This window comes from Aedes albopictus, chromosome 3 (assembly GCF_035046485.1).
Source record: "Aedes albopictus strain Foshan chromosome 3, AalbF5, whole genome shotgun sequence".
Lineage (NCBI taxonomy): Eukaryota > Metazoa > Arthropoda > Insecta > Diptera > Culicidae > Aedes > Aedes albopictus.
Genome location: NC_085138.1, coordinates 445,500,199 through 445,524,164, shown reverse-complemented (window position 1 = coordinate 445,524,164; position 23,966 = coordinate 445,500,199). Strand labels below are relative to the sequence as shown.

At 40.7% G+C, this 23,966-nt stretch overlaps 4 protein-coding genes across 5 annotated transcripts in view; 3 read left to right on the top strand and 1 right to left on the bottom strand.

The window, feature by feature from the left end:
- LOC109425914 (PR domain zinc finger protein 5) overlaps positions 1–4,757 on the top strand; it is a 94,757-nt gene extending 90,000 nt beyond the window's left edge. For both annotated transcript variants that reach the window (XM_019701289.3, XM_062856699.1), the window contains 2 exons: positions 3,045–3,129; positions 3,205–4,757. In XM_019701289.3, the coding sequence (XP_019556834.3) occupies positions 3,073–3,129; positions 3,205–4,752 (1,605 nt within the window). In that variant the 5' untranslated portion in view covers positions 3,045–3,072 and the 3' untranslated portion in view covers positions 4,753–4,757. The remainder of the gene's footprint in view (positions 1–3,044; positions 3,130–3,204) is intronic.
- A 59-nt stretch (positions 4,758–4,816) lies between these two features.
- LOC109425915 (zinc finger protein 59) lies at positions 4,817–10,634 on the bottom strand. Its single transcript, XM_029876078.2, has 3 exons — positions 10,380–10,634; positions 5,283–5,546; positions 4,817–5,230 (listed from the first exon to the last, which is right to left on the bottom strand). The coding sequence occupies exons 1-3, from the start codon at positions 10,482–10,484 to the stop codon at positions 4,823–4,825; spliced, it is 777 nt and encodes a 258-aa protein (XP_029731938.1). The 5' UTR covers positions 10,485–10,634; the 3' UTR covers positions 4,817–4,822.
- A 249-nt stretch (positions 10,635–10,883) lies between these two features.
- LOC109425916 (PR domain zinc finger protein 5-like) lies at positions 10,884–14,099 on the top strand. Its single transcript, XM_019701291.3, has 3 exons — positions 10,884–11,088; positions 11,162–11,878; positions 12,472–14,099. Exons 1-3 carry the CDS (start codon positions 11,023–11,025, stop codon positions 14,050–14,052), a joined length of 2,364 nt encoding a protein of 787 aa, XP_019556836.2. The 5' UTR covers positions 10,884–11,022; the 3' UTR covers positions 14,053–14,099.
- Positions 14,100–21,228: 7,129 nt separating this feature from the next.
- On the top strand, positions 21,229–23,911 carry LOC115268079 (uncharacterized). The gene is made up of 2 exons (XM_029876076.2): positions 21,229–23,064; positions 23,385–23,911. Exons 1-2 carry the CDS (start codon positions 21,301–21,303, stop codon positions 23,436–23,438), a joined length of 1,818 nt encoding a protein of 605 aa, XP_029731936.2. The 5' UTR covers positions 21,229–21,300; the 3' UTR covers positions 23,439–23,911.
- Positions 23,912–23,966: the final 55 nt, after the last annotated feature.

Below are 23,966 nucleotides of genomic sequence, written 5' to 3'. Positions count from 1 at the left end.
AAGCATTTGTTTTAAATGAGGAACTCCTTTTTGGATATATTTTACGATTCATCTAGGAATTTCTTCAAGAACTTCTTTTCAAATTCCTTCAAGATTTTCTTCGAAAGTTGCTACATCGATTGCTTCGGAAACTCCTCCAAGCGTTTCTGTAGGAATTTCTTTAGTAACATGTATTCTCAAAAATTCCATAAAGAGTCTCTTAGGCGTAAGCGCTTTCCCAGAGGAATTCTTTAGAAATTATTTCAAGCCTATTTTTCAAAGAAATTTCTTAGAGGGTTCTTTTTGCATTGTTTTCTTGATGTCCTTTTAATGAATTCTTACAAATTAGTTTAAGCATTTCTTTAGTTCTTCAGAAATCCTTCCAATAATTTATGTAGGAAATCATCCACAGATTCCTTGCGCAACTTTTTTCAAATCCTCATATACAATTCGTTAAAGAATCCTTCAAGTAATTCCAGTAAGGATTTATTCTTTTTCTCCTTTAGGGATTTCTCAGATTTTCAAATTTTAATTCAGATAATCTTACAAGGATGAACACATTCATCTCCAAAAGATTCTTGCAAAAAATTGCTCAGGGGGTCTTACAGAAATTTATCCAAGGAAGTCTATAAGAAATCTTTTGAAGATTGTTTTATTGAATCAAATATTTCGAGTGGAATATTTTGGGGTTTCAGCCATTGATTTCTTTGAGAGATAATCTAGGCATTTCATAATTTATTCTACCAAAAATCCCTTTGGTTTAAAGATTTCTTCAGGAATCTTCTAAGCAATTTCTCATAATACTTCTAGCACTTCTTGTACTACTGCATAATACTGAAAAATCTTCAAAAATCTTACCGAAGATACCTCCACAAGCAACCCAATGATTATTCCTGAATACATCTTATAAATAAGATTCTTCAAGGTCTCCTTTAGAAATTCTTCCAAAATTCCGATAGAAAACCACCCAAGGATCCATTCAGGTATGGCTCCAAGCATAATCTCAGAAATTCATCAAAAAAAATTCCATGGGGAGCTCCAGCAAGATTCCTTCTTGGAGAAATCTCTAAAAGAATCCTTAGAGAAATTCCTTAAGATTCATCTAAAGGACTCGTTGAAGGACTTCTTGACATAATCCTTGACGGACTTTATGAAGGAATCCGAAGAGGTATTCCTAAAGGAATGCTTGAAGAAATTCCTAAAAAAACTCAAAAGAATTCCTGAAGGATTCCTTGATAAATTTCTGAAAAAAAATCACGAAGAAATGCTTTGAAGTGATCCTTAAGGAATCATTGTAAGTATTCTTAAATCAATGCTTGGAAGAATTTCTGAAGCAATCTCTAAATAAAGTTCTGAAGTAATTCTTAGAGATTTTTTTTGTAGACATCTTTGAAGTAACTGTTAGATAAATCGTTAAACATATCCCGTAGGCAAGGTGAATTTACCTTGCCCGGAGGAATTCTCGCAGAAACCCTTCAAGGAATACTTGGAATACGCTGAGCAGGCAGCAAAAAATCGACAAACTATTAGTATTACGGTTTTGACGTAACATTACATGTAACATGTAGTTTTCATAAATGGGGCCCCTGAATTTCAGCTGCTAAATTAAATCTAAGTCAAAAGTCCTGTGTTTGGTCCTGTGGTTAGAATATTAGGGAGGTTTACACAATTTTACTTCCATATCGGTACTGAATTTCGTGAAATTCAATTTTGATTTCAAACATATTTTTTCCTGTGTGGGGCCTCGAACCCTGTAGGTACAAAGAGTAATTATCAAACTAGTTGAAAGTAAATTAACTAAACTTCTTGAATAAATGGTGTTATCTACAATTGTTAATAAGTGGACTTCAAATAAGCCATCTGTGTGTCCCATTCCAAAAACCCTTGATAATTACGAAGGGGCCCCTTCATAACTATCAGCAGACCTGCAAAGTATTGAACATATACGTATAGGAAACGTTCGCTATTTAAAGAACTTTTTTCAAACTAGTGTAAGAAACCTTCCCTGATTTGGAGGCCCCCTGAATTCGGGGGCCCGGTGCGGACCGCACCCTCCCCCCCCCCCCCCTTGCTACGCCACTGCTTTAGTAGTCATTCAACTGTCGCATGGACCGTCGCAAGCTCTCGACCGTTGAAGGATTGCGTCAATCGTGTCTTAGAAGTCAGTGATTAATCCCAAATCTCTGTGCTTTGGTAACGGACGGAAAGGCAACCCTCATAACATCGATCTAGGACTGTACAGTGTGCCACCTACGAATTTGTGCGACTTGCTTAATGCTGACGTTCAAAAACGGGAAAACTAGGAAAATGAATTGAATAATAATAAACAGATTTAGTTGTGAAAATGTTTTAACTGTCGCGTTGTATTTAACAAACATAGACCTTTTTGAAAGAGCTTATTTTTACAGATCTTACTGCATACCCGTGCATTTACCGCTTTTGCTATATGGGGTTGCTGGTTGACACATCGCAACGAACATTGGTAGCTGAATAACAGCTTATTCAGTTCAAATTTCAAAGATCAAGCTTAACGGCGGTTTAATTACCTGTTGTACAGCAATAATGTTTGTTGGGATGCTATCTCAACCTATCAACATTTCTGGAGCTCGATTTGAATAGGTCGTATGTGCTTTCGTCGATATAAAATTCGATCAGTTTATTTTAGCAATGGTAGAAATATGGATAATATTTCGATGGCTTTTAATGATAAAACCGAAAGACTGTTTTGTAAGGAATCGTTTGTATGTATTAATTTTGTTTAATTTCAACAGTTTCCGCTATAAGAAGCGAATCCAACTGATCGAATTTTATATCGACGAAAGCACATACGACCTATTCTAAACGAGCTCCAGATTTGTAAATAGAATAAATTTACAAAAACTTAATTTATCTGAATGAACGAATGAATTTTTGCTATAAATGTAATTCAGCAATACATATAAGTAGAAGTGTAGTCGTGTTACAAATACATTTTTAGTATGATTTTGATGATGTTTGCTTTACACACACCTATATAAATTAGGCAGGTATATGATGTGGAATGAAAAGATGAATTTTGTTTGTAGGTATGTACATCAAAAGCAATCAACAGTCATGTTTGGAGAAATGAAATGCACGGTTTGTTTCGGAACAGCTCTAAAATTGACACCGGTAAATTAATAGTTGTTTTGAACCATTTCTATGTTACCTTGAATTATTATTGATTCAAACATACTATCCTTTTAGATTGAAGCTGAATTAGCCGCACAGCATCACCTATGCAATCGCTGCCTATCGGATTTGTTCACAGCGGACCTGGAGACCGATAGCGAAGATTCCGACTCAAACTTTGAAATCAAAGATGATCCTACTGTGGAGTACGAGTCGGATGGACAATATTCGAACGACTGTGACGAACCGTTCGATGATAGCATTAGCATCAAGTTCGAACCCGTTGAAGATCACATTGATTCCGATGGAAACCCGAACGATGATCAAGAGGAACCCTTGGATGTGCAACTTCGAGTAAAGCCTCTTAGAAAGCGTAAACCCAGAGTAACGCCTCTTGAAAAGCTTAAGGTTAAATGTTCGTATTGTGACGAGCGCAGTGTCAATAGGAAAACGTTAGCAGAACATATACGAGAATGCCATCCGGATGAGAAAGTTCATCGATGTCTCATCTGTCTATCGTTTTTCAAGGGAATCCAGCAGTACGAGGAACACATTCAAGATGTTCATGCTGGATGCACTGAAAGATGCAACATTTGTTTGGAAGGTTACGTACGGAAGGACAAATGGAAGCATACGAATACTTGCTTGGGAAGACTGCTATTCCGTTGCATCGCTTGTGATGAGCGATACGTATCGCAAAACGGATTCCAGAAACATGTTAACAGCCATCCGAGCAACGATGGTAAAGAAGCAACACATCAAGAAACTAGAACACAAGAACAAGTTTTCACTTGCACCCTGTGTGAAGACGATAAGGTCTACGAAGAAAGCTCATACTGGAACCACGTTCATGTGATCCACGACGGTCATCACTTGCGGTGTCCGGACTGCGGCAAAACTTTCAGCAATCGGAAACACATGATCATCCATACCGGATCGCGTTGTAAGGTGGGCGCAAAAGCGCGCGAAAACTATGCCAAGGCCAAGACCGAATACGCACCTTCCAAGTGTGAGCTCTGTTCAAAAACTTATCGCAACCGAAGGCTTCTGCAAACCCACGTGGCCAAAGTTCACAAAGTCAAACCAGTGGTGTGCGATCTCTGTGGTATAAGTTTTGCCAACGCTACTCCATTGCGTTACCACAAGATAAAATCCCATACCGAACCCGCGGAGAAGTGTCCGCAATGCCCAAAGCGGTTTCACCTAGCGTGGGATCTCCGACAGCACCTGGCTACCCACGAAACGGCAGGGAAATTCGTCTGCGAAGAATGTGGCCGTATGTTCAAACGGAAACCCGCTCTCGAGTTGCACGTCAAGTCCCACCAGAACCGAAGATCGATACCAGGGACGACCGGGAAGCACGCCTGTGAGCTTTGTGATCGCCGATTTAAACACAACTTTCTTCTGGTGGCTCATCGGAAGGTGCACGATCCGGATCGGGTGTTGGAGAAGAAGTTTGCTTGTAAGGTATGTGACAAGAAGTTTGCAAGTTATGCCGGTTTGTATTGTCACATGAAGGGCAAGTACGTTCATCAGAAGAGGAGCTGTCCAGTGTGCAACGTAGTAATAAAAGGAAAGGATCGGTATGCCGAGCATTTGGTGGGGCATTCCGGACAAAGTTAAGTCAAGTCTTGTTTGAGTTTCTTGGATGGTGACATATCACAAACCTAGTTAGTGGAAATGTAGCTAGATCTTAGTCTCTTGTTTCTTCATCCATTTTGTCTTGGCACAGCCTACTGCGATCCCGCTTCCCGTCGTGAACCCTTTGATGTTGCACCAGCGCCTCATGCCGGTAGAACATCTTGGAACACTTGTCGCACTGGAAGATCTTCGTCTGATGTTTGGCCTTGTGGTAGTTCAGTTTGGCTACGCTTTCGAACGTTTCGTCGCACCGTTCGCACCGTACCTTCGCTCCCGGCACCTTGGGATCCGTGTGGCACTTGAGGTGTCGCATCAGTTTGTACTTGTTGCTGTATTCTTTGTGGCAGATGTAGCACTTGGCCGGCCCGTCCGAGTGGATGTAGTCCAGGTGGGGCTTCAGTTTGCTCTTCAACATCCGGTGGCAGATGGGACACTTGACCCGATGGCCTTGATGGTGGTCCTGAAACACATTGCCGTTAACAGAAATCGTTGCGAAAGTTTTCAAATCTTACCTGAATATGTAGTTCATAGGAGTCTCGATCATCATACGTTGGATTCTCTTCGCACAACTCGCACTTGTTATGCTGAACCTCGCCATGAACTTCTCTCAGGTGTTTCCGCAAGTTGAACTCGTTGAAAGAACTCTCGCACAGAGGGCATTGCTGCAGATTGATGTCATGCAGCTCATCCACATGATTCCGAGCATCGGCGATTTCTGTGAACAGTGTTTCAGTCGAGCATTCCTCACACCGAAAGCGATATCCTTGGTGGATTTTCTGGGAATAAAGTTTTTATTTCAGTCTTTGTTCAAGATCACTTTTCAGGAAGTTTATCTAAACTGCTTTTGTTGCGGACACCAAAAGCAACACCCACATTTTTGCTCGGGCATTGCCGACGCTCGACGTCCACCCAACCGTCGCGACCACGTGAACGGGTTGACGTGGCAACCGCAAGAACCACGCGAGCCGCAATCGCAGCAAGCGGGCTCAAATTTGAATTTGGGGAGAAGTGAAAATTTTCTTTCTCGAGTTGGACGCACATGGTCGAGAATTAGAATAATACATTAATCGTTTATAAATAATGTTTGTGTTTAGATTCTAAACAAATTCAATCAGTTTAAACTCAAATGCGTGGTTTGTAAATGATTTAAAAAGGAAAGTGGCTCGATGACGGAAACTGAGCACAACGGTGGTTTGTTTTTGCTGTGGTGCCAAGCGGTTAGGAACCTGAGAGAACCCAGAACTGGTGCTGACCCCGCCCCACAACGCTACTCGGAAACACACAATCTTCCGGAGGTGAGCGATTTTGTTGGTCGATTCCGATCCAGCCACGCTGTAACATTTGACCCTTCTGTCCGTCTACAGGTAAGCGATTTTGCCGGTCGATTCCGATCCAGCCACGCTGTAACAGTGTTTTCATTAAAGTATAGCATACGGACGACACCATAGCCTTCATAGGTTATTAAATAGAACTTTGATTTTTTGAAAACAATGCTAAACTTTTTGGGAAATTAATTATTGTTGCAATTCATAGTAATAATACAAAGTATAATCGTTGAAAACTGTGTCGATTTCATCACGATAATTAAATCAGGCATCGCAGTAGTTCTGTTGAAGCCACAACTATGATCTAGGCATTCGTAACACGTATGGTGAGTCGCGAGCAAGTTGATCCATGATTTGTGCCGATTTTATTTATTATTTATTATTCATACATATATCTTTTCCAGTGATATCTCTATGAATTTTTGTTCGGATTCTTTAAAATATTTAAAAATTTCTTCAGAATAAAATCCTTCTACAAAAATAGATTTGGAAGATTCTCGTAAGATTTTTCTGGGAATATTTACAGAAGTTTAAATATTTCTCCAGATATTCCCTCACAGATTTCTTTAAAAAAAAGGTTCCCGAATTAATCCAGAAAAAAAATTCCATGAATTTTGGTAATTTTCTAAATATTCATTAATAAATTCTTATATGAATTCCACCAAAGGCATCTAAAAGAGTTTTACATATGTTTCTTCAGCAATTTCTTCAACAGCTGTTTCTAGAATTCCTACATAAATTTCCCAGAGATTTTTTTAGATATTCCTCCTAGGATTCGTTTTGGGATATCTCTAGGAATTTACTGGAATAAGACAGAAGATTTATTCAATTAGTTCTCCAGACATTTCTTTTCGGATTTCTTTTAAACTTTTTGAGATATAACTCCAGTAGTTTGGGGATTTCTTCATAAATGACGGCATAGAATTTCCTTAGAAATGTTGACAGGCATTTTTTTATGATTCTTCAGAGATATCTCCTGGGATTCCTTCGGAGATTCCTCCAGAAATTCTTTTAGATATTTTTTCCACAGATTTTTACAGAAATACCTTATGAAAATATATTAAAAATTCTAAAAATAAATCATCAGGTTAAATCAGGTTAAATTTCTAATGGATTCAAACAAAAAAAAAACATTCTTGAAGAGATTGCTGAACAACCTTTTTTTGAACCAATTCCTGAAGTGTTTGTTCAACAAGCTCCTGGAGGAATCCCTGTAGAATACCTAGAGGAATTCCATGAGATCTTTGGAGAAATTGTTGACAAAGATACTGGAGGAGTTCCTAAATAAATCTCTACTAAATTTCGGAAGGGATTCTGAAGGATGTTGTTATACAAACCCTGGTTTGAACTCCTGGAGATACCAAAGACAAACAGACGTATCACTGGAACAAGATGCGATGAATATCATCGTCACGCAAACATAGTTGTTAGTGTTAGTGTTAGTGTTACGCAAACCCACTGAGTAGATGGCGGTAGTGAGCAAACGTCAAACAGGAGCAAAAACGGTGTGAGCGCCATGAGCGAGCTATTTGCGAACTACGGAATAAATATTTGAATAATCAGTTAAAAAGGAAAACGATGGTAAGTAAGTAGAGTGAGATGTTCGTGGAGATACTTTTGGAGGAATTCTTGAAATAAATTTCTTGTAAAATATCTGACAGGCATTGGTGGACAAAAATGCCTGGTGCAATTTCTAGCCTAGCCATTTACATATAAGTATAAGTTAAGATTAATATGGTGCTGTTCAAGAAGCTATGACATAATCAAATAAATTAAGGAGTAGATATGTGAATTGTAAAGAAAGTAGCTTTAGAGACAGTTCTATCATAGCAGGCATCTAATCAACATTCGAATGTAAACGCGTTAGTTTGTTGGTCAGCTCTCACGGTGGATAAACGTGTTTCGAAAAAAAAAGTTGGAGAGTTTTGAATTGGTTGATAAGAATTCTTTACGGAGGCGATCGGAGAATATTCCGATCACAACAGTTTGGTTTGTTTTGCAGACAGTGTGGTTTTGAAGAGAATTGCATGAGTTTATGTTTTTCGACTCAGAAATGAGTTCCAGTCTATGGGCAAGACAGATACAGCGACAGTAACTCTGTTATCGAAGTGTTGCTCAGAATTTCTCTGGATAGATCTGGATCACTCTGGTTTTCCCGAAGTGTTGTCTGATAGCAGTGAAAAATCGAACAGTCTTCCGATTTCCCGCTTCGTAGAGGGGTAACTCTCGCTGAGACCGTCCCACTATTTACACCATGTCTTCAAAAATGTTTAAGGTGGCGATTTTCTGAAAGTCCTCCCCAAAAAAGTAAGGAAAATGCATTTGGTTAATCAAATTAGTGGACCCCCCGTTAGTTAGAGCCACAAGCATTTTGGCGAACCCCTCGATTTTGGTCAATTGTTGGCTCATTTAAACCGTTATAACTTGAAAGTTTCGCCAGAAACCACTTTAAAACTATAGGTTGTTGGAAAGAGAAAAGATAGGGCTACTATTTGCAGTTATAAAAAGTTTGGTCGGCCATATTGATTTCGGCCGCCATCTTGAATTTATGTACCAAAACATTTTTTTCACCATGTTGGCAACCACCGATTTTCAAATTTCTTGCGCCAATCGAAAGCTGGGACATTTTTACACAAAATATCGAAAATTTAGAGATGTATCTTTTTCCTATCAAAAGTTATCTGCACTTTTGTAAATCATGACACGTTTTCTCCATACATTACCATGCGCACCGGCAATGACACGCAACAGCATCAAAGTTGGCGCCTGCTTGTATATACAAACGCACCTGCAGCAAAATTAGGGCAAATCGGAGGATTGTTCTCATTTTTAACTGTTTCTCAACGATGCGGGCATTGCTTTTTAAACTTTTTTGGTGTTTTGAAAAGCTGAAACTTTCAACTTTTCATTAGTGAATTCAGATTTAGAATAAATGTTCGTAAACACTGTGAAATAACGCTGCATTTATGTAAACAATCGGCACCTGGCCCAGTGCGCAAAAGTGGCATGATTCACAAAAGTGCAGATAACTTTTGAAAGGAAAAAGATACATCTCTAAATTTTTGATATGTTGTGTAAATATGTCCCCGCTTTCGATTGACGCAAAAATTTTGAAAATCGGTGGTTGCCAACATGGTGAAAAAACAGTTTTGGTATAAAAATCCAAGATGGCGGCCTAAATCAATATGGCCGACCCAACTTTTTATAACTGTAAATAGTAGCCCTATCTTCTCTCTTTTCAACAACCTATAGTTTTTAGGTGGTTTCTGGCGAAACTTTCGAGTTATAACGGTTTAAATGAACCAACAATAGACAAAAACCGAGGGGTCCGCCAAAATGCTTGTGGCTCTAACTAACGCGGGGTCCACCCATTTGATTAACCAAATGCATTTTCCTTACTTTTTTGGGGAGGACTTTCAGAAAATCGCCACCTTAAACATTTTTGAAGACATGGTGTAAATAGTGGGACGGTCTCAGCGAGAGTTACCCAGAGATGTTTCTGAATGGATTCGAACGAAAAGTGTTACTCATGATTGCTTAGAGTTGCTCCGGATTGCACAGTGTCTTGCCCCTAGGTTCCGGTGCACTTGTTTTTGCATTTCGCACACTAATAGGGTTCAATAAAATCGCTATGGGAGTGCTCCAATTGGTCTGATTTGGTGAGTTCGTTCTTGTCTATTGTTTTGAAACAATTATGTTTTTACGTTGATTACAACCCAGTAACAATTCGAAGTCATAAATAAGCATGCATACTGTATTATTGTTTGTTTATAACAATCTTAAGTTGAATAAAAACGTATGTGGAATAATATGCCGAAATGATGTTATTCGGCACTTACGCGAAAAAATGAAACTGGATCAGCAAAATTATATCTGCATATATTTTTTTTTTGTTTTCAACAGGTCATTATAGCTGAATACAAGTTTAATAAGGTGCTGATATAATCAAGGTTTCTACAGATAGTAAAGCTAGTGTCGCGCTAGCAGAGAATATTGCTTAATAAATTCTTCAGTTTTGCTTTAATAACGCCTGATTACAAGCTGTGATTGCATATTGTTAAATTGTTGTTCAATATTATGTCGAATAAAATTGTCGCTGCGACGTTAGTTAAATGAGTGATTGTTCCTTGGGAAGTATTCTGTGGCCATTATCAACACCAACGCATTAGAAATGAAAGACCGATTCATTTCGTATAAAAAAGTGAAACTCTTTACAGTTGATTTTTTTTAAAACTTCATCATTAAAATTTAATGATATTGTCTCTTGTCATCGTGATATCTTACCTCTGTATGATCCTGATACTGCTGCTCACGGTCGAAAAACTTTGCCGGGCAAATCCAACACCGGATCCGTTCAGTTTCGTTTGAATCTGCACTTTCGTTCGACATTGTTCTGTAAATATTTTGCACCAGGTACTTTAATCAGGTACGATACGTAGCAAAACAAACTCGATTTTTCGGTTTGTTTTGATTACCCGTGATGGTATTTCTCAAACATTCAAAGCCGGCTCTTTCGCACACCGTTGTAAAACGATTCGGTTGACTGTACCTAGTGAAATTCATCCTGTACTAGCAATCTATAAAGATGATATAAAATATTTTGTTTTATGAAATTATCTTTAAAAACTTTAAAAACTGAATTTGTGAAATTCATGTGTTCATAATTAATGATTTTTTTTAGATTATTCCTTTCAAAATTATTAGAACAATTTGAAAACTTCATTGACATGTAAATGCTATGAACGCTATCAATAAAGCATAAAACCCATGTGTTCACGGTGAATTCATCACTATGCATTGTCAAACACTATCTCCGCACAGAAGTGCAAAGTTTGTCAAAATAGTCTCATTTCAAACCAGGAAATAATATTTGTAATGAAATCAACGCATAAACTTTAAGACCCGAAGTAATATTGTGACTCTGAAAATGCCTCCACAAGAAGAATTTGTCAACTGTACAGTATGCCAAACAAGTACGACTAGATTCACAATAGTAAGTATTGAAGCTTCGACAACAATAAATTTCAAACGTAGCTAAATGTAATTTTACGTGCTTTCTGTTACAGATAAAAGGAGATCGTCTATGCAGTCAATGTCTTACGGCATCCACATATGCGAGCAATGTCTCTACTTTCAAGGTAGAATTCGTGCACTCCGACGAAAATGGTTCGAACAAAACTGGACCACCTAATGAAAGTTTGGCTGTGAAGATCGAAAGCACTGCTGATTCTATTCGTAGCCAAGTTATCAAGACTGAGCCAAACGCTGATGATGGTCATGGATCAATACCTTGCGGTGAAAATTATTTCGAAAGAACAGTTGGTGCTTATAGAAGCGGATCGCTTCCGGAGGGTGTACTTGTTCAGATTCCGAGTGACTTGAGACATGATCCTCATACTCGAGACAATCTCGGGAACGCGAGTTCTAGTATTACTCCAGCATCTCATCTCAACGATCACTCGATACAAGTTAAACTAGAACGGATTGAAGAGGATGACGATGACAAAGTTATGCAAACTGAGTCACAGAGCCATTCCGCTGTCCAAACTACCGAGGATACACCCATCAAGGAAGAAATAACCTTTGAGGAACCATGCATGCGGGAGGTTGATCTGGGCCCCATCGAGAGAAAACCGTCAGTAAAGTGTCCACATTGCGATAAATGTTTCCCAAATCGGGGATCCCTCCATCAGCACGTGCGGCGTATTCATGAAGCCAAACCACTGAATTGCGATGTTTGCGATGCGCAGTTTGCCAACACCGATCGGCTCAACTATCATAAGGTATGTATGTTGTACATATATCCTATAATGGTCTTAAAATCCCTCATGCTCTCGCAGCTCTGCTTGATCACCGATAGCATTTCAATATTTGATTTTAGAATTCTAGCTAGAATGTTCAAAAGCTTTAGAAGGATTAATTCAATAAAGATTCTCATGAATCTTCTAAATATTAAGAAATCCTTCAAACAGGAGGTATCTTTTAGAATAACTTAAGGAATTCTCTAAACAATTTGTATTAGGTATGATATCTAGAAAAAGTATCGATTACTTGATTGAAATATATCTCTGAATTATTTTTACAAGTTCTATTTTGTGGGTTTTTGGGAAATGTTTATGAACAATTTTGAGACAGAATTCTCAATTTATTTCTAAAGTTTTGCTGAATCAATGTCTAAAGAGAATTGGGGGAATCTCAGGCATATTCGAATGACAGGTAGAATTCTTGTCAAGGACGAGTTCTTGATAGAATCTCTGGTAAAAATTCTGGAAGCGAATCTGAAATGGAAATAATAGCGGCATTCTTGTTATACTTCGTGGGACAATCTCCGTAAAACTCATTTTGGACAAATACCTCAAACTTCTCTCCATTTCAGCGCACAGCCCACGAATCACCTCAGCTGCAGTGCCCGCAATGCCCGAAAAAGTTCGCCCTACCCAACGGTCTAAAAAAGCACATCCTGACGCATTCCGCGCCCAAAAAGGACCGCCGACCGGAATGTGACATCTGCGGGCGGAAGTTCAAGTCCCGTGTCCGGCTGCAGCAGCACATGGAGCGAAAAACGGTCCATCAGGAGCGGAAGTGTCCCGTCTGCGAAGTGGTAATCATGGGCTTCGAGCGCTTCGAGGAACATATGACCACCCATCCAAAACCACCGAAGACGCCCCATCGGTTGAAGGAATTCAAAGTTGCTTGCAAGTACTGTGATCATAAGACTACGAGCAAGACGTTGCTGCGGAAGCACAATGATGAATGCCATGCCGAGGAACGAACCATTCGCTGTCGGATCTGTTTCATCTGGTGTAACGGTAGGGATCTATTCGAGAAGCACGTTCAGGAAGAACATCAGGGTAATCAGCGGCAATGCGAGATCTGTTTAGAGGGCTGCGTAGAGCTCGCCGAGTTGGAGGAGCATAAACGGAACTGTCTGGGTCGATTGCTGTTCAAGTGCCAGGCTTGTCAAGAGAGGTACGTAAAGCAGGAAGCAGCCCAGAAGCACGTGGAGCAACATCAAGAATCTGAAGGAACTAGCCAAAATGTGATCACGGAAATACGAAGTTTACAGAAGATCTTCAACTGCGCTCTATGCGGAGATGATCGCGCGTACGAAGAAGAACTGTACAATACGCACGTCAAGGACGTTCACAACGGCTACCATATTCTCTGTCCGGATTGCGGAGCGAAGTTCCGTCTTCACAGAAGCTTCGTCAATCATCGATCCAGCCAGTGTCAGTTTGGCGAAAGGTCCAAGGACAAAGTCTCCACTATGTACGCACCTGTGATAACCCAATGTGAGCATTGTCCTCGATCGTTCAAGAATCGCTGGCGAATGGAGGAGCACATCCGTCGAATTCACAAGGCCAAACCGGCCGAATGCGACATATGTGGTTTGAAGCTGGCCAGCGCAAGTCTGGTGAAATCGCACAAGCGATCGGTCCATACCGAGGCCAGCATTCAATGTCCGCACTGCGAGAAGAAGTTCGTCAGTAAGTACTACTTCCAAAGTCATTTGCTTTGCCACCAAGAAGGCACCCACCTGTGCGAAGAATGCGGTGGAAAATACAAGACCAAGCAGATCCTGAAGAAGCACATCGATCGAGTTCACAATCCGAACAAGGGCCCGCGCATCAAGATCGAACCCGGCGGAGAACAGCCGTCGTCCGCCGCTTCTTCAGCAGGTTCTACCGAGCTCGTCAAGTGTGCGATTTGCGAGAAGGATTTCAAGGGACCGGAGCGACTGCGGATTCACATGAAGATTCACGATCCCAACCGGAAGCAGTACGCGTGCGAGATGTGCGACGCAACGTTCGTGACGAGAATCGGACTGCGGCAGCACATGGCCAACGAGGACGTTCACCATGAGGTGACCTGTGCGGTTTGTGGTACATATTTCCGCAGCAGGGATCGGTACGAGGAGCACATGCTGAGGCATGCGGATGGGACGATTCAAGAATGATGGGATGCAAAATACAAGTTATTTATTCATTTAACAAATATTTTAAGCTTTATTTATTCCGAAAATCTCCTAGACCTTCTACAGACGACCTTGATTGATGGCCCCTTTCGCATCCTTGAGGACCTGTGGACCGAAGACATACTATTTCATAGAAAGTTCGAGTCCCTACCTGGATTCATTCAGGAGTTATTTCTAGGCTGACCAGATTTGTCCCGTTTAAATACGGGACACATTTTGGAAACTCAACAAAAAGAAAATCAATGTCCAAAAACAGAACTGCATGTTATTAATAATGCTATATCAGCTAGAAAGAACGAATAATTGAGTCAAAAACGTTAACTAGGCTCCAATGACGAGTGTTTGAAAATTTGGTTGTCCCGTTAAATACGGGACGGATGGTCAGCCTAGTTATTTCTAGGGTTCTCTATCGGATTCCTCCAAGAGTTCCTACTGATATCGCTCTAGGAGTACTTTCTGAGATTCCTCCAGAAGTTTTCTCTGTTCCCTAGAGTTTCTTCTTGAATTTTACCAGGAATTTCTTTTGGAATTCTTTAATTAGCTTCTTCTAGGATTCCTCTAGAAGTTCTTTCAGAGATTCCACAAGAAGTTCCTTTTGAGATTTCTCCAAGTAATCCTTCTGGGATTTCTCCAGAAACTCTTACTGAAATTCCTCTAGGTTTCCATCTGTGATTCCTCTAGGAGTTTGGATTCTTCCAGGAGATCCTTTTGGGATTCATTTATGAGGTATTTCTAGTATTATCCTCCAAGAGCTACTTCTGGGATCTATTAGAGTTCTTTATGAAATTTCTACCATGAGATCTAGAATTCCTCAAAGAGCTATACTTCGAGGATTCTTTCTGAAATTACTCCAGAAGTTTCTTCAGTATCTAGTTAGTTTTAGAATTTCCTTTGGGATGCCTCCAGAAGTTCCATCTGGGATTCCTCACGAGTTCCCTTTGGGATTGCTGCAGGATTTCTCTCTGGGCCTGTCCATAAACTACGTAGACTGTTAGGGGGGACGGAGGGGTCTGGCCAAAGTCTACGCTCCATACAAATTTCGAAAATTTTGTGTGAGCAAAAGTCTACGAGGGGGGAGGGGGGGGGGGGTCTGAGATGGCCCAAAAAAAGTCTACGTAGTTTATGGACAGCGCCTCTGGCATTTTTCTAGGTTGACTTTTGTAATTCCTCTATATTTTTTTCCTGGGGCTCTTCCAGAAGTTTCTTTCTTTTTATGATTCCTCCATGAAATTTGTCTATAATTACAGGGGATAGACAAAATGATCGGGACAGGCAAAATTTTCCCTTCTCAAAAAATTTTCAAATAGCTGTGACTTTTCGATAAGTGCATCAAATATTCTCAAATTTTTACTGTAAGTTGATCAACTATTTGTGTATCAGTGAACAAAATTCGGAAAAGGTCGAACGATTCTGGACGAAGTTATAAAGATTCTAAAAAAAGGTAAAATTATCCGATAGCCAACTTTGAGCTGCTATATCTCCGAATTTAATGAACCGAATGTAATGAAATTTTGACCATTTATGACTTATATAATGAGCTTCGGAAAACTTTTGACATAACTTAAAATTCTTAACACGGAAGAAAATTATAACAATTTGATTATTTTTCTTTTAAAACACCAAATTTTCTTAAATTTCAACATCGTTTAAAAATTCAAGATGCTAATTATAGTTCATTTAAATTCCCTCTGATTCTCTTGAATATAGATATGTTTTTAAAAAAAATTAACAACATAGGCGGCAATTCATTGAAAAAGTAATGGGATGCATATTAAAAATAGACCAATTTACTAAAAAATCATAAAATTAATGAAATCGCTATAACTTCAAGTTGTTTCAAACGTTTTTCAGAGCTCATTATATGAGTCATAAATGGACAAAATTTCATTGCTTTCGGTTCATTGAATCCGGAGATATAACAGCTCAAAGTTGGCTTTCGGATAATTCTACCTTTTTCTAAAATGCTTATAACTTCGTGCAGAATAGCCCGATCTTTTCCAAATTTTGTCCACTAATACACAACTAGTTGATCAACTTACAGTGAAAATTTTAGAATATTTGATGCACTAATCGAAAAGTTACAGCTAATTGAACATTTTTTGAAATTTTTTTTTGAATTTGAAAAGTGGAAATTTTGCCTGTCCCGATCATTTTGTCTATCCCCTGTATTTCTCAAGTTGAACTTTGAAGTTCCTCCTGGAAATCCATCTGGAATTCCTGCTGGGCTTTCCTCTAGGGACTGCTTTAGGGATTTTTCCTGTTCGTTTTGCAACTTCTTTGCCTCTGGTCATCGCTGAGCAGTGTACAGTTCAATCACAAGCGATGATCATTTGCATCATTGCTTCTAGGATTCCTTCAAAAGTACCTTACAATATTTCTAAATAAGTTTCTCCAAGGATTCATCTAAAATCCTTTCTGAGATTCCTCCAGGAGCTTCGTCTGGAATTTCAACTGAGGTTCTTCCAAAAGTTCCTGCCTGTGATTTTTCCAGGAGTTCTTTCTGGAACTCCTCCAAAAGTTTCTTTTTTATATTGGAGTTTCTCCAGTTACTTCGGAGATATGCTTCTTCCAGAAGTTATTTACTTTGGAGATATATTTCTGGGAATAATCTAGGAGTTCCATTAGTCTATGGTTCCATCTTCCGTCCTTCCAGAATTCCACCAGGAATATCTTCTGGGATTCATTCAAGAGGTACTTTTAGTATTATCTCTCAAAATCCTTCAAGAGCTACTTCGGGATCTCTCTAATAGTTCTTTATGAGATTTCTGCAAGGTTTTTTTTATTTATTCTACCAGGAGTCCTAGGATTCCTCAAAGAGTTACTTCAAGGATTGCTTCAGGGATTCTTCTGTAGTTATTTTCAGAATGCTCTTTGAGATTCCTCCAGCAGTTTCATCTGGGATTCTTCCAGGAATTCCTTTTGGAATTGTCACAGGTTTTTTTTCTCTAGCCTTTCTAAATTTTTTTTTTCGGGTACTCTTCTAGGAGTTTCCTTCTTTTAAAGATTCCTCCGAAAATGCTGTCTGTGGTTTTTCCAGAAGTTGGATTTTAAAGTTCCTCATAGAAATCCTTCTGGAACTTCCTCTAGTTCTATCGGAGAATCCTTTCTAAGATCCCTCCAGGAGTTTCGTTTGGAATTCCTCCAGGAATTCCAACTGAGGTACTTCCGGAAGTTTCTGCCTGTGATGATTTCTCCAGGAGTTCTTTCTGGAACTCCTCCAAAAGTTTCTTCTAGATTGGAGTTACTCCAGAAGTTACTTCGGAGATATGCTTCTGGGAATAATCTAGGAGTTTCATCTAGGATTTCTCCAGGAATTCCTTCCGGAACGAGTCCGGAATTAGGAATTCCTCCAGGAATATCATCTGGGATTCCTCCTGGAGTTTCATCTGTTTTTCCAGGTTTTTTTCCTTGGATTCCTGGGAATTTCATCAGAAGTTCTTTATGGCGTTTCTAAAGGAATTCATCCTAGGATTTATTTAAAATTATTTTTGAAATTTCTCCAGGAGTTTCATCTGAAATTCTTCATAGCTCTGGGATTCCTCCAATAGTTTCTTCTGGGGATTGCTCCAGCATATACTTCTGAGATTCCTCTAGCAGTTCTTTCTGAGTTTCTGCCGGGAGTTCCTTCTAGGATTCCACTAAAAGTTCTTCCTTAGATTCCTCCCGGATTTTTCTAGGTTTCCTCCAGGAATTCTTTCTGAGAATCAGGAGATCAGGAAGATTTTAAAGCAATTCCTACATTTAGTCCCTCTTATACATTGTTAAGAAAGTTTCCACGGAGATTGCTAGAAGACATCCAAGTTGATAGTTCTCTGAATTTTTAAAAGATTTCGTATATTCCACGACATCCATAAATCCACTTATCCTGGTCCAGATTATAGACACTATAGATTCCATAGACTCGCGGAGGCGAAGACAACTGTAGCCAAACGAACTGTCAGTTCGTGTAGCCAAACGAGCAGGCCCCTGACACGGCCTATATCAATGCATTGGAATCATGGTAGACAGGATGTCCTGGGCGCTAATAAACAGCGCCCACTGTCAAATGCGAAAACATCAACAATATTTTGTTTAACGTTTATTTTGGTTTGTTGATCAGTTTTTGGAATCATTTTTTCCACCTCTTATGATCATTCGCGTGTGAGTTATAGAGGCGGACGGAAGGAAAATTCCCACGTGTTCTGTTTGACGAACGAATTTTCGAGAAAGAAAAGGGAAAACCACATTTTCTTTCGATTTTGCGAAGTGAACATTATTTCTGTGTAGTTTTACGAGTGAAAAGACTGAAAAAGAGTGAAAGAATATAAGTTCTGCTGAAAACCGAATCCTGCAAAATGGCGGATCCGCCGGAAAACATGAAGCCGCCCGACGGTGGTAGACTAGAGCGAGCGCAAAGGCAGTATCAAGTCTACGAATACAACCCGAACGACACCTACCCATACAGAGTCATTGTGCAGTTGGACGATCCGGAAAACAAGGCGCCAATCAACAAGCTCTCCGTAGGACGAATGCTGTCGCAAAACAATGACTACAAAAACAACATTATCAACCTGCGCGCACTAGGCCGAAACAAGGTCTTGGTGTTCATGAAATGCCATCAGACAGCAAATCGACTCCAGGCAGATCAGCAGCTCAAGCCGAAGGGATACAGAGCGTTTATTCCACGAAGCTTCGTTGCAGTTTCAGGAGTGGTGTCAGGAGTACCTGTGGACATGACAATTGACGAAATCAAGCAAAACATACGGAGCGACTACCCGATCCTCGGCATCAACCGTCTCCACAGGTATGAAGGAGCCAACAAAATTGAGACCACACGCATCAGCATCGCTTTCCGCGCCAGCACACTACCCAGGGAAGTCCGTCTGTTCTGCTGCGTTAATTCAGTGCGACCCTTCATCAACAAACCGGTGCTATGCCTCAATTGCTTGAGGTATAATCATAAGGCGGAAAACTGCCGTTCAAAGCAACGATGTGGTAACTGTGCACAACAACATGAAGATATGGAGATGGGTGCCTGCCAGAACCAACGCAAATGCCTGTATTGCAAAACCAACGCGGATCATCGAACATCGGATGAAGGTTGTGCGGAACGAGTGAGACAACGCAACATTAAGGTGCTTATGGCGAAGTCGACAATGACGTACATGGAGGCAAAAGAACAGTATCCGATACTCACCCAAAATCGCTACGACGCTCTGGAAAATGCTGCTGAATTCCCAGATTTGCCGGAAAGCTTCGCGACTATGGCGGCGGGGCAGTACCGAACAAGGAACGAACGACAATACAAACCACAGAAGCCGAAACGTCCGATTCAAGAGGTCAATATTGCTGATCAGGTCCAGGTCATGGCTGACAAGAAGAAGAAGACGGAAAAGGAAAGTACAGGAGTAGCCCTGTTCAACAAATTCAAGGTGTCTGATTTCGAGCGATGGGCACAGCGGTTCCAAGACCAGAGAACGCAAAGCATCACAGAACAACTCAGCGGAAAGGACCTTAATGGGGATGGCGCGGCGACCAGCGGCGCAGTTAGTGGCAAACCATCGGATGCAGTAGCGGGAAGCAGCAAAAGTAAGGTAGGAGATACCAGTGGACGCCGGCTCCGTTCCAGCACGGTGGACTGGTCACAAGCAGAGAATGAACACGGAATGGAAACGTAAGTAGAACATGACAGAAAAGAACATACGTATAGTACAAATAAACATACAAAGCTTAGAAAAAAATAAAGAGGAGTTATCGAGGTTGCTAATTCAGGACCAATACAATGTAGCATTTATAAGCGAGACATGGAGCAAATTAGAACTTGAGAGTACAAAATATAAGGTGCCAGGGTATTTTTCGTTCCTTGATTCCAGGGACGATGGATACGGTGGCGCAGGATTAATTATCAGCAAGAGAATTAAAACCCGGGAAGTTTTCATGCCAAGCTTTAACAAGATACAGGTGATTGCTAGACACATCGTTTCGTCTGATATCTGTTTGGTATCAGTGTATGTAGCTCCAAAAATATCACACTTCGAACTGAGGGACAACATCGGTGCCATTTTTAAGGAAGTTCAAAAGTACAGGAAAGCAGTAATCGCCGGGGACTTCAATTCGCATCATGTGTCGTGGGACCCGAATCATTCCGACAATAAGGGCGCAACATTGTTCGAGCTGATCAACGATGAAAACCTTATTCTTCTCAACACTGGGGAAGCAACATTTGTACCTGTGGAACTTGGAAAATCACAATCAGCTATCGATTTGGTCATGGTAACGCCATCACTAATCGATTGTGCAACAATGCGGACACTGGACTTCGGCATCGGTAGTCGGCATCTTGCATTGGAAACCACTATTCAGCTTTGTGAGGAGAAACCAGAACGCTATTTCATCAATGGCGCCAAAGTAAAAGCCGCGATTAATGAAATGAGTAGTGACAGTGTCAGTGGCGTCAAAGATCTGCAAACGGAAACAAGGCGAATCGTAAAGAGAGCTCGACAAAAGGATAAGTATGTACCTAAATGTTGGTGGTCTACGGAGGTAGAAAAGGCGTGGCAGGAAAAACGCGAAGCTAGAGTTCGTTTCAATCGCACAGGTGGCATGCAGGAATTGATCGAGTTCAAACGGAGTGAAGCTGTATTCAACCGAATCAAGAAGGAATCCCAAAAGCAGCGGTTTAAGGAGTTCGTCGAGAGTATTGATCCTCGTACACCATCCAAGATCATCTGGGAAAAGCTACGGAGGTTAACTGGGAGAAAGCGCTCAACTGCTAACGTGTTAGTACATGAAAACATGGAAATGGCTCAGGAGTTTCTAGATAAGTTCTTTCCGGTTGAAGATTTGGTGGAAGAATTTCCTAGATATCTCCCCAATTACGACGTAATGGATATCAACTTTTGGAACAGATTCCTAGCGAAGAAAACAGTATCAACATCACCTGGACCAGACGGAATTTCTTACAGCATGCTGCGCCTGTTGAATAGCGATGTTAGGGAAGTCATAATTCAGGACCTGAACAATATATGGAAGTCCACTAGTATACCTTTCGAACTGAAATCCATTAAAGTGGTTGCCATCCCTAAACCGGGAAAGAATCCAGAAACCGTTGAGGGTACTAGGCCAATTTCGATGATCAACTGTTGTTTAAAAATACTCAACGCAGCTGTTTTGGAAAAACTCGAACTGCATCTTCAACAAAATCACATCTTACCTGACCTTTCATTTGGATTTCGGAAAGGAACCTCAACAATGAGCTGTCTCGAGTACGTGGTTAACAGAATCCAGGCTGGAAAGCGGAAAGGACTGATCGTCGGCACCATCTTCGTCGACCTATCGAACGCTTTCAACGCGGTGAAGCCGGAAACTCTGGAAGCTGTCCTACAATCGTATGCGGTTCCTCCAGAACTCAGCAGCTGGATAATGGCCTTTCTAACCAACAGAAGAATAGAGCTTCAAGTAGGCGACCAAAAAGCAGTGAGGTATGTGCACCAGGGACTTCCACAGGGTGATGTACTTTCACCTACATTATTCAATGTGTACACGGCGAAATTACATGAAATTCAGGTCGAGGGCGTTATATTGGTCCAATACGCAGATGACTTCTCCATCATAGTTATGGGAAGATCAATCGAAGAGCTGAACGAAAGAGGAAATGCGTACATGGAACGATTTGCACAGTTGGCAGAATCTCTGAATTTCACTATAAATGCACAGAAAACTAAAGCAGTATTGTTCCTGAATAGTCCACGGGAAATGAAGATAGCGGTTAACGACGAAGACATTGAATCAGTCAGATGGCACAGATATCTAGGGGTTCTGATCGACAAATCGTTGCGTTTTGGCTCCCATATTCGGGAATTGACGCAAAAGATGGCGGATCGCTTGAATATGTTAAAGGTGATCAGTGGCACAAAATATGGAGCACATCCGGGAACACTGAATGTGGCGTACAATGCTCTAATCAGAAGTTTCATAGAGTATGGAACAAGCGTTTATAGCTCTGCCTGTAATACGAATCTTAAAAAACTAGATACTATCAACAACCAGTGCCTGAGAAGAGTGACAGGATGCACGAAAACTACGCCCAGAAACACACTGCAAGCTATAGCTGCGCAATCGCCGCTGCAGTTTAGGCGAATGAAAATGATAGGGAGACAAGTTGTTAAACACTGTTATTCGAAATCACCGGTTTGGGATCAAATGTGCCAAGATACCCTCGTAGAGGAATTCTGCGAGAACCAACGGTATACAGCAATGGAAAAATCAGCATTTCTCCACCATGACATTCTTGAACAGTTGTCGACGATGGTTAAGGAACCTTACAGGTGGGGCGACGTGCAAATCTGCACCACCTTAAAAGAAGGAACGTGGGTCAAGAAGGAAACCTGCACGAAAGTTCTGAAGCAGTTATCTCTATCTTTAATCCATGGAAAATATAGTGGTCGGCAGCTGATATTCACGGATGCATCTTCGGACGGCGTGACATGCGGGATTGGCGTGTACCACGAGGCTAGGAACTTCAGGTTGAGTCTAAGATTGGCGAACACCGTCTGCATAATGTCTGCTGAATTAGAAGCGATCTACGTGGCCCTACAATACATACGCACACAAAATCTTCAAAACGCGGTTATTATGACCGACTCCAAATCTGGATGTGAATACATCAGGCGGAACAAACGTTCATATGAAAGAGATGAAGTGATAGATAATATCCTGAGGATGGCCACGGAGTACAACACGTCGATTCAGTGGATCCCAGGACACACTGGACTAAACGGAAATGAAGTAGCTGATCAACTAGCCAAGGCGGGACTCGAACAGGAAACAGTTTGCAGCAATAAGATCCTTCTACACGATGCCATCAACCACATCCACACCATCAGCGAACAAAGCTCCCAACAATGGTACCTACAGTACGCAGCCGAGCTTGGCAAGGGCAGGAAATACTTCCAAATACAAAACACAATACCCGCGAAACCCTGGCACCATAAGTTACAACTAAACAACACCGAGGTACGTACTCTCAATCGCTTATTATCCGGTCATGACTTCTCACGATATTGGCTACATAAAATGAAGATAGAGGAAGATTGCATTTGTGACGTATGTGATGTTCTTGATAACTCGGACCATGTCATGTTCTTTTGCGTTAAATACGCCAAAGAAAGGGAGAAATACCAGTTAGACGAATACTGCAACATATACCAAGTCTTCGAAAAGAAAGATGTAACCCTTCTACAAAATGTAGTACGCTTCTTGAAAGATATCAAAAGCCATATATAGCTAGCAACGTAGAAACACCAATCAGCGAAAACGGTTACCTGCATTGACAGCTTGTGAGAAAAAAAGTCTATCAGACTATAAACAAAACATCGCTGGCGATATAGCATATAAGCTGCTGCCATCCCCCGGTCTCTGTCAGCAACAGCCAGGACCAACAGAACCAAGAAGAAGAAGAAGACCTCTTATGATCACAAAACACTTCAAACTCGCATTAATACTAATGTACGGTAAGAGGAGCATGCGATTATTTGAATTGGGGACTACGAAGGTGATGATTTTGTTTGCGGTTTTCTGTGAGAAAGTGAAGGAGGGAAGATTTTTTGCTTTTTTTTCACTCATACTCCCATAAGAAACCCCGTAGGAAGAAAGAGTGTTTCCCGGCTCATCAACCTTCGTAGTCCCCAATAAAGCAACCCAACAAACACGCATTGTGAATGTGATTTCGTGTGTGGCTCACAACATCAAACAAAAGGTGCGTTTGTTGATTGCACGCTCGTTTCAATTTGCACGAATATGAGTATAAGGCAGTTAGATGTTGGCTACGATAAATTTCATTCATGCCAGGGGCCTGCAAACGAGCATGACGTCACGATTTCAATACCGATAATGGATTACGTGACGTCATATTAGCT

What these genes read in the sequence shown, in the direction of transcription:
- LOC109425915 (XM_029876078.2), bottom strand. Translation starts at nt 10,484, where the DNA reads ATGTCGAACGAAAGTGCAGATTCAAACGAAACTGAACGGATCCGGTGT. An exon ending in AGTATCAGGATCATACAGAG is followed by an intron (nt 5,547 to 10,379) that starts GTAAGATATCAC and finishes CTTTATTCCCAG; the next exon opens with AAAATCCACCAAGGATATCG. An exon ending in CCTATGAACTACATATTCAG is followed by an intron (nt 5,231 to 5,282) that starts GTAAGATTTGAA and finishes AATGTGTTTCAG; the next exon opens with GACCACCATCAAGGCCATCG.
- LOC109425916 (XM_019701291.3), top strand. Translation starts at nt 11,023, where the DNA reads ATGCCTCCACAAGAAGAATTTGTCAACTGTACAGTATGCCAAACAAGT. An exon ending in GTACGACTAGATTCACAATA is followed by an intron (nt 11,089 to 11,161) that starts GTAAGTATTGAA and finishes TTTCTGTTACAG; the next exon opens with ATAAAAGGAGATCGTCTATG. An exon ending in ATCGGCTCAACTATCATAAG is followed by an intron (nt 11,879 to 12,471) that starts GTATGTATGTTG and finishes TCTCCATTTCAG; the next exon opens with CGCACAGCCCACGAATCACC.
- LOC115268079 (XM_029876076.2), top strand. Translation starts at nt 21,301, where the DNA reads ATGAGCTGTCTCGAGTACGTGGTTAACAGAATCCAGGCTGGAAAGCGG. An exon ending in TACAACTAAACAACACCGAG is followed by an intron (nt 23,065 to 23,384) that starts GTACGTACTCTC and finishes CTGCATTGACAG; the next exon opens with CTTGTGAGAAAAAAAGTCTA.